Below are 10,043 nucleotides of genomic sequence, written 5' to 3'. Positions count from 1 at the left end.
GTTGGTGTTTGGTGAGGGATCATAAAATGAAGTTCATTCACTCATTCAACAGTTTTTTATTTGTTCACTTAGCAACCTGAATTTACCTTTCATAGCAAGGATCACCAAAAATGTGTGGTGTATCATCACATTTTGCCCAAAGTCGTCCAAACTGTGAGAAAGTGGACAACTTTCCATAGATCTGGTCTGGTGCATGGCTGAGAGAGCAAACAATGATTGCAGAGCAGTTCCTGTGCAGTGACAAACAGGTCTAACAGGCATTTGTCTCCCTTCTCTGACTACACAAAAACACACAAGCGCCCCCCACCCCCCCACCCCCACCCCAAGTTGAACTCAACAATCCAAAATGAAAATGTGACCTTCTCTGAACTTTGGAGCTCAACTAACTGTGCTACTCTGTGCAAATCACTTAACTTCTCTGTGACTCAATTTCCACCTCTTTGGAATCACAGATGATCTTTATAGCCCTATGATTACATTAGCTTCGGACCAGAAAAACGGGTTAACATCTGAGATGATAATTCACTTTATTCCAGCATGAAATACATAGTGCCAAGATTTATTTCCCACTGTTTAGTCTCTCCTCATATTCTTTCTGGAAGTATCCTTTTCAAAATACTTCAGGAAGCTCACCACAACTGTTTCTACAAGGTCAGTGCAACCTATATATCCTGTTTGTAAAATGTTTTCTTACATTGTGTAAATACTCATTCTAAAATCATTCCAACTATAGTGTTACCTCAACAATTTTTGAAATAGAATAATGAATCTTTTGTTACTGTGATGGGAAGTTTCCTACAACTCTGGGTTTATCTCGAATAATGCTGTGAAAACACTGATACGATTGAAAATAGAAACTGCTTCACTGCTATTTTCATTTTATCTAATGAACAGAGGAATAGCTCAGATCCAAGGAAGAAAAGGTCATAAGCTAGAATCATAAGAGGGCTCCTCGTTCCAAGTTTTAAAGATGCAGTTTGGTTAGGGATGCTAAGTAGGATTGTCAAAACTACTTAAGATATTTAAACATATCACAATCTTTCCAACAATGAGTGGTTATCTGCCATTGGGTTCCTTATGGTGTTTCACACATTAACACAGTAAGTTACAAGTAGGTATAGATACACAGAATTGCATGCTTACTAGCCAAGCCAAGACACAGAAAGTTATTGGTGTTATATGACATTGAGTGAATTGCTGCTATGCCCCCCACAAGATCATGCTGGCAACAACACTGGTTCCAGGCATCAAATCCCCAAGTACTGGTTCATTTTGTTTAAGGCATCACACACTGTGTTCAAATCACTGCGGAGGTCCTGCACCACATTTTCAATACTTCTGGTGTCTTTCAGAATTTCAATACTCTGTGTGTAGGGATTGAAGTATACTGAGAAGGGACGAGTTATTGACTTTGCAAAGTCCCTGCAGAATAAACAGAAATAGAAGGATATGTGATCAACCCCTATTGGCACAAGAGATAGACAGAAGGAGAAACAGAGCCAGAAAAGCAAAGTTATTTTCTATAGATGGAAGAAAAGCAAGTTTACCTCATCTTTTCTTTGGCTTCTTCAAAACTTTCTGAAACAAAATAGGCCTCCTGGAAGGTGGTGATAAGACATTCCTGTAAGCACGTTGTCTTTGGGTCAAAGGCTTTCACGCAGGCCTTGTCAGAAAGAGCATGCTGCAAAACACACCACAAAGCCCGTTAAACTCCATAATGAGTGTTCCAAAGTGCCACGACATCACACCTCTACAATACATTTGATGGTGCAGTAATCCTATAGAACTTGCTCAGCGACTGGTCTGCCAAGAACAGAACTCTTCGGTGTGCAGGGAAAATTGGCCTTGGGGTGGGGTGGGTGGGGTTTGGTTGATTGATTGGTTTGTTTTGCTCTTTTAAGTCTGTTAGGTGCTGAGGGGAAAAATGAGATTATGGTATTATTTTATTTATCATCAGCCAAATTCTTACTGAAGGACAGTTCAGAGCTATACCCCAACAGAAACAGAATTTTAAATCTATGCTATGAATAGAAGCAGGGACAGCATAAATATGCTCCTATATTTATTGCTATAAGCAATGTACTAAAATTTCACTTAAATGGCAGAAGTAATAATTACCTGCGTGCAGAGATAATTGGGACTCTCGCTGAACTATTCGTGGACTCATTGCTAGACATTTTGAGGCCAGGCACTGTGTATCAACAGAGTCTGGAGTGGGCCTGTATATCTGAGGATGCTTACAAAGCATTCATTTACCTTCTACCACGTACAGCAGAGCAATATACAGGAGATAAATATTGCCAGTTGGGGGGAAAAGAGCTAATATTAATAGTTATACTATGCCCAAAGTGGGCATTAGGAAAAAGGAAAGCCATTGTAATTACTCTTTGAACCATCATTAGCTCTGTTCAGCTCACTACACGACTGGCACAAAGATCAGCAAGAAATCTTGAACGATTGTATCCTCCAGATAAATTCAGTGATGTTGAAAGTTAGTGGCCATTTCCCGCCATGTACCACCTGCCAATTAACAGACCCTAAATGGATAGTTCTGAAGTGTACTGTCCCTAAATAACCTTTGAGGAGCTTGGGAAAATGCAGATACCTAGACCTCAGTTTCACTAGGTAGGTTTCATGAATTCCAGAAATCTGCATTTGAAAGGCATCCAAGGTGACTTTGACATAAGTGGCTGTGAAACATAGTTTGAGAAATACTTCCCTAGATTCTGCCCTCTTTTTAATTTAAGGGGTCAGTTAGTTAAGAGAGACAGGAGGAGGTTAGCAGAAATTGCCTTGAACTAAGCGAGAAACCCAATACTCTGGGCCAGGCGCTGCCTCTAACTGGGTAACCTTGGCAAATCATTTAACCTCCCAGGGCCTCCATTCCCTCCAGTGTAAATGAGAGGTTTGGGTGGATGATTCTAAAGATACTCTCTAATCCAGCCTCTGGATTTCACCCAAAGCACTTTTCTGCCTTCTTAATCTCTAACAGCTAAGATTTCCTGGAGAAATTCCAAAAATCTTTTCCTGATCAATATTCTTGGTGCATTCCCCCAGCAATTTCAAAATGCATGGAATGATTTACAGCCCTCTGTTCCCTACATTTGAAAATGCAATTGAGAAGCAAAGGACTGACATGTAAGAGAAGGGGCACCTTGCTCTACCCTGCATGTGATTCGCTTTCCTGCAAAGTCCTGTTGTCCAGATCAATGCATATATGAATCATGGAATGCAGAGGACCTCTCGAAGTGAACTCATTTTTTTGGCCCACAGAACAACTTCATTATAAAGCAGAAGGTCACTACACCTGCAAATGCATTTGTGCTGGATTCAATGCTGCACAGTGAACATCAGGGGATTTTGGTTCCACATGACCAATAATTCTGTCCACATTTTAAAAACAACTTCACGGTTTCAAAAAACAAAATGTCCTTTGATGAGAGCTGTTGCTCCTCTGCAAAGAATTGGCTTCCCATCATCTTGTCATGGTTTTCTGAATCAGAAGTTACTTTCTTTGCAGCTGTACGCCGTGGTTACATTTAACCATAGTGTGTTGCTGTAATTATTCATTCATCCGTCCATCTGCACACATGGAAAGAGGGACCCTGACTAACTCCATGTCCTCAGACGTTTTACTCTTCATCTTCGCATCCGGGGGCAGGCAGAGGAGTAGCAGAACAGGCTATAAGAACATTTAAGTCATGGTTCCCCTGGGACATCCCTACTGAGTCAAAGACTTCTTACTAGGTCAAGGACAAGCACAGAAAGAAGTGAAACTCACCTACTTGGGTCTCCAATGCTTATAGGACATCTGCACCCTTAGTAGTCACTATCTGTAGAGGGTGCTTCCCTGTTGTGTGTGTGCACAACAGAGACTGAAATCAGTGTGGTTCTAGAAAAAGTCATCAAGTAACAATATCTCATCGGATATTCAGTTGACCACATGCAGTCATTTTAGCAGGTAATGGGGATTAGAGTAAATCAACAAAAGACCCAGAGAGCAGGGTGCCCTGCATCAGATTTCAAGAAAAATCAGTGGCTTCTCAGCATATACGTTGAGGCAAAGACCATTAGGCAATACAGATTACTCTGTGTGATACCATATTTAAATGAAAAAACTGAAAGATAATTTTTTTAAGCACTCAGAAATGCAGTCTCTTCTTAGGAGCCTGTTGTATGTGATATACTGGTTACTTGCCAGGGATCTCCCCACACAGTACCTGGGACCAGTGTTGTTCCTTAACTGGTAATAAATATGGGGCTGATCCTGCTACCCATAGATTAGTCTGGAGAATGATAGGAGCTTGGAGTTAAGGGAGCAGCCAATGAGTAAGACCAACAACTGAGGCAGTGCCCACACCTGAAATGGCCTTTTTTACCTGAATATGGGCTCTCCTGTGTGAGAGCACCCATACCACCCACAAGGTCTCCTACCTCTGAATACTACCAGATGGCCCAAGGAGTACAAGGTAACATCTGTGTCTCCCTTAATTCCAAAGTCCCCTGCCCAATAGACAGGCCCTATTGGGTTTGCTTCTCAACTCTTACCCTTGTGTCTCTGTGAGTCACCTTGGTTTTGGGAAGCAGCTATTATGCCCTCTCACCTACCTTCGGAATGGGTCCTCTCTAAACACTGAGTCACACTACTTGATACCCGTAAGGTATTTCCTTCCTGAAGTGTTAAGCATCTAAATCCCTGAAGTCAGCAAGAATCAGCCCAACTTCCCCTGGAGAGCAGCTTTATAATGCTGGCAGAATCCAGCTGACAGTCTTTTACTCTCAGCCATTTAGAAACTGCAGGAGTGCTTGGGAGTCACCTTCTCCTCTCTGAACACTCTACAAGGACTATTTTGGATTTACCCATAGTACTAAAGACAAGGCACAGGACTGGAACTGACCTGGATGCTGTCCCAGAGAGGCTAGGTGTATGATAGCAAATGAGTGAAACTACCGAGGTTGGGCTGCACTTTCCTCTTTGACAAACTGAGAAGACGGAGCTGCATGGATACTGCAGCTCTTCTTGCAATATAATTTTAATAGGACCTGTAAATATGCAGCCCTTACAGCACCATCCCCAATTCCAATCAGTGTAATCGATCACAGAAGCCTCTCCCACTGGGCCTGGGAATGGCCTTGCCACCCTTCCCCCAAAGGTAGCCATTACCAATTAATTGGCTCTAATGGACAAGTGAAAACTAATGGGTCACTCCAGACTACTAAATATAAAAATCTCTTTCCAACATCAAAATTTCCTAAAATCCAGTTGTTAGTAGACAAGGTGATAAGGTGATTAAGAGTATAGGTCTTTAAGATAAAGAACTGAGGTTCAACTCTGGCTCCATCCCTTCCTACCTTTGTGACTCTAGACAATTTACTTAACTTCTACAAGCCCTTTCTAGTATTCATTTGGAAAATGGGAAAACTAGGGGTATCTATAACCCAGAGTTGTGGCGAGAATTAAGTGAGATAGTGTACACAAAATGCCTACTTGGGAAGTGCTTGATGTATTTAGTGATCATTGCTATGTAGTCCAAAGAGGAAGCTTTGCACACATCTGTGTCAGTCACACCTTTCCCCCTGTGTGTAGCCCCTCTCCCAAGAGAAGAAACATGTCCCAGTCATGAGACTTCCAGGTCCTAGTCTGCAATAATACCGCCCTGGGCTCATCAGACTCCTGCCTTTGCAATGACCCGGAATCATGATCTCAACTATTCTAGACATAAACCCTGTGATCCTCACTCTCTATATTAGGACTGGTTAAAGTTTGAAAAAAACTGAGGTGTGAAGTCAGGTTTATGGTAGTTTGGGCCCTAGATTCCAAATTAGAATTCACAAGCACTCCTACACTCACACCAGATCATCTCTTCCCACATCAGAACAACAAATACATGTATTTGCATATGTACGCGCACACTGTGTGTGTGTGTACATGTAGTGTTTTTTGAACCTCCCTCACATGCTCATCCTTCCAGTCAGGGACAACATGTCATCCATATCCCGATTGCCAAAGGCCAATGATGCATCAATGCTTAGGTTGTACCAGCTGGAATAAGCTGCATGGACAAGAGAAGCTTCCCTTCTAGCAATTCTTTGTGAAGGCCAGAGACAGTTTCAGCTCCCATCCTCCAGCACTTGCTCCTAACAGCACTAGTAGGGAGAAGGGGAGCCAGGCCTCGTCTGAGCAGGGTTAAGGTGTGGGAACTCAGCAGCAGAATCCCAACTCTAGCAACGACTGACCCACCAGATGACCTCAGAGAACCTTCGAGCCCCTGGAGGCTCTTCTCCACAGCCTGGCAGTATTCTGACCACCTACCAGAGTTGCTGGAAGTGGCAGTAAATACAAATGATCATAATAAATAGAAAGCTGTTCTGAGAATGCTGATTAATAGCTATATAAAGGCAATGCAATAAATTCACTTCACAAGGGCATCCTAAAACTAAAGACAAAAAGTAATAATAATTACATTTGCTTAAACCACCAGACTTGTCAAAACATGAAAAAGGAAAACAGATGTATTTATATGAACTATTCCAGCAACTACTATGGGGTAGGTGCTAAGGCCACTTATAAAAATAAAAATCTAGTCCGTGGTCTGAAAGATATAAAGAAGTGAAAAAGAAGTAGAATTGCCTTTAGCTTTTGAGACAGACTAAATTTTTGAGATAAAACTCACAATTTATCAATTAGCAGTCATTTCCTTAGCACCTAATGTGAACAAATTTCACTGTTGTTTCTACAAAAGAACTGGGCTGAGATCTATATCAATCCCTTTCTTACAGCTTTCCTACTCCATCCCATGTTCCTTAAAATCTTGGACTATCAATTTTGTGTTTGTTGAATAAAATGAATGAACAAGCAAACAATAGATGAAAAATGATGCCTAGATTTATACAGTTAGATCAACTCTAGGATATAGAGAAAAAGCATATGAAATAAAGGATACACACTAGATCATGAGTAAATGGCAATCAATTATCCTATTTTCAACCTGTTTTTCAAAGTCAGCTTTCCAGATGAGTTAATTCATGATTAACTGCTCTCTGCAGCGATGGAAGGTATGGAAAAGTCTCACCCTGACACACTTTGGGAGTTCTTGCCACAGATTAGATCTGTAAACATGGAGAGCAACCATTAATTGGGGGGAATATTAGTTATGGTTATCAGATTTATTTTAGCTCTTACAAGATTTTCCATGTTTGTTTCATTTCTGTCTTCAAAGGTAAAAATAAGCATTGTCCAAAAAATAAGAGAAAAATGTATGTTATCCTCCAAACCATGGATGCACCACTTGGAAATATGTGGTCAGCTCTGAAGAGCAACATCTACGCCTCAGGAAAATGTAACCTCTTAAAGCACAAATTTTAGAAGTGTTCTATTCTGGTACAGAAAGTGAGTACTTATGGGAAAGGTATAAAAACTATGACAAACCTCAAACAACTTAGCAGGGACCTACATTTGGGCAACAGTTGGCACAGCATAAAATATTTTGCTGCAAGAAGTATTCAAAACTGCAAGCATGTTTACATGGGAATTATGATAATGCTTTTAATAAAGTTATCCCTATATTGGATCCAGAACCATCATTTATCCATTCAAACAAAAAACAGAAGTATTCAGAGGAGCTGTAAGAGGACTCTGGGCATTTACAGGAGCCAGGCAGAGAAAGGGTGCTAAGGAAAACATTTCATGTTACGCATTCTCTGTGAAAAATCTGAAGATATTTCTTAGAGAAAGAATTTCTGAATTGTAAAAGTGGTCCAAAGTAGCAATCATAAGGATGTTCCAGTGTTGAAATTTGAGAATGGAAGAATGCTAACGACTAGAGGTGATGGACCAGAACGAGAAGATGCATGGTGGACAATGCCCTTTGGTGTACATATTTCTGGCTGATTTCCACCTCCAGACAATTCTGTCCACATCAATAGGAGCAAAAACAACAGATTCACCCCAGTGCTGCCTACACATGCCTCATTAACCAGACCAGAAGACCCTGTCGAAAGTTGGGGGCCACGAGAGAGATTTGTTTCTTTTGTTTCTGGTATAATTTATAAGCCATCTGAGGAGAATGTAAATAGCTCTTGAACTGCATCATTTTCTGACTAACACTTTTTTGCAGAGAAATCAAGAAACCCCCTGTAAAGGGCAGGATCTTATGGGGCTATGATATCATCCTATTGCTTTGGGCTTTGGCCAGTGTGCTGAAATTAACCCCAGATGAATTTTTCATTGAAATTTAATTTTTAAAAAAGTTTACATCAGGTGTGGTTGGTTTTGTTTTATTTTTTATGTTGACCATTATCCTCTATTCCAGTCATGCTAAGCCTCAGTGAGTTCTCCAGCAGAGCCAGGCTTGGACCAGCATCCAGGGACACACACTGTTTTCCATTGTATGATCAGTGCACACCATCCTTTCCTTATTCACTCTTCCCATTCCTCTTGAATCAGCTTGGGCAGCAATGTCCTTGTCAGGAAGCCTCCTCAGGCATGGCTTCAGATGTACCAGGCACTTTTGTCACCTTTTTTTTATTATCTAGTTTGTCAGTTATCTCTTGCACTGCAAGTTGACTCCTGGATAACCAGGGTCCCAGGCAGCATAGCCTGGTGGTTAAGAGCTCACATCTAAGGATCTCGACTCATTGCACCTGGGTCCAGCTCTGATGCTGATTAGCTGTGTGACCTTAGGCAAATCCCTTAATGTCTTTATGCCTCAGTTGTCTCATCTGTGATAATAATACCACCTGTCTCACTGGGTTGTTACGAGGATCAAGTGGATTTAATATGGCGAGAGCACCCAAAATACTAAGGTCAATTTAAGGGTTCATTAAGGTTGCTGTGTTATTTTCTCCTTATTCTTATTCTTCATCATTATTATTTGTCTTCTCATCCCAAGTGTCTGACACAGCAGTACGTGGCACATTATAAGTGCTCAACCAAGCTTTTGAAGAATTAATAAAGAATGGAGTCATGGAATGAGCAAACTCAATAAAACTACAGTGAAATTGCATCTTTCAAGACCACAACCATCCAAAAAGTTCCAATAATAATATATTTCCCAATTATATTATGTAGGAATAACAAATCTCAAAATAAAAACCCTAGGATAGTACATAACCCTGATCTTAGTCTGACTAATCAAGGAAATATTTAATTAATTTTCAGCACCATTTCCAGATTGTATACCACATTACATTCTAAATTCATCAAAACTTATATCCCCCAGTGATGCATACATAGCAATTCTTAAATTACCAAAATATTAAAATTATCAGAATGTCCCAAACCCCATAATTTCTGAATAAATGACCATTTTACTATATTTTAAGGCAAAAAATAGCATTCTCTAGGGCTCACTAACACATATTAGATACCTCTTTGACAATATCCTTAGTTTTTTTCTTCAAATTGTATATGTTCACAAGTGTTTTAATGTACATTAATTTCGAATTAATGTTCATAAAAGAAACTGAAATAACCACACACTCCCTTTAGAAAGAAGATGCTAGGGAGTCTATGGGAATGATGGAGGTAACAGAAATCAGAATAGCCAAGCCACCCTCACAAGTGAATTTCAATTAGTAGACTCACTGCTAGGTCATTGCTCACTTTTCAGCACTAAATTTAGGCCAGCCATTTGTTACCAAACATTCGAGCATACATTTATCATTACTGTTGATTTGTACACGGGGCTGTTCATCCATTTGAGTCACACCACAAACCCAGAAAGGCATGACCCATTTTCAAAAGTGCAAAAAGTTGGGTCAGCACCCACATCTGAAGTGCCAAATCCTCTATATTAAATATTTATGGGGTATCTGTGAGTAGAAATGCTCAGACAAACAAATCAATATTGTCCGTGACCTTGAACCAGTTTGCTTGGGAAGGATATTTTCATTCACAGCTTCATACCTGTAATTCTCCAATAGAGGAAAGCAGTCCTGCTCCATATGCCCGCAGTTGCCCTTCTTGCTTGCAAAGGCCAAACTCGATTGTGAAGAAATAGCACTGAAAAAAAAAAAAAAAAAACAGACACACATCCAGTGAA

The 10,043-nt window shown here is 40.5% G+C and overlaps 1 protein-coding gene across 2 annotated transcripts in view; it reads right to left on the bottom strand.

Moving 5' to 3' along the window:
* Positions 1-539: 539 nt before the first annotated feature.
* Positions 540-10,043, bottom strand: part of Tph2 (tryptophan hydroxylase 2) — a 102,223-nt gene continuing 92,719 nt past the window's right edge. For both annotated transcript variants that reach the window (XM_047550652.1, XM_047550653.1), the window contains exons 9-11: positions 9,908-10,003; positions 1,548-1,681; positions 540-1,422 (exon numbers count right to left, since the gene is read on the bottom strand). In XM_047550652.1, the coding sequence (XP_047406608.1) occupies positions 1,248-1,422; positions 1,548-1,681; positions 9,908-10,003 (405 nt within the window). In that variant the 3' untranslated portion in view covers positions 540-1,247. The remainder of the gene's footprint in view (positions 1,423-1,547; positions 1,682-9,907; positions 10,004-10,043) is intronic.

Source organism: Sciurus carolinensis, chromosome 4 (assembly GCF_902686445.1).
Source record: "Sciurus carolinensis chromosome 4, mSciCar1.2, whole genome shotgun sequence".
Taxonomy (NCBI): Eukaryota; Metazoa; Chordata; class Mammalia; order Rodentia; family Sciuridae; genus Sciurus; species Sciurus carolinensis.
Note: the sequence above shows the minus strand (reverse complement) of the source record. Positions and strands in the feature narration are given on the sequence as shown.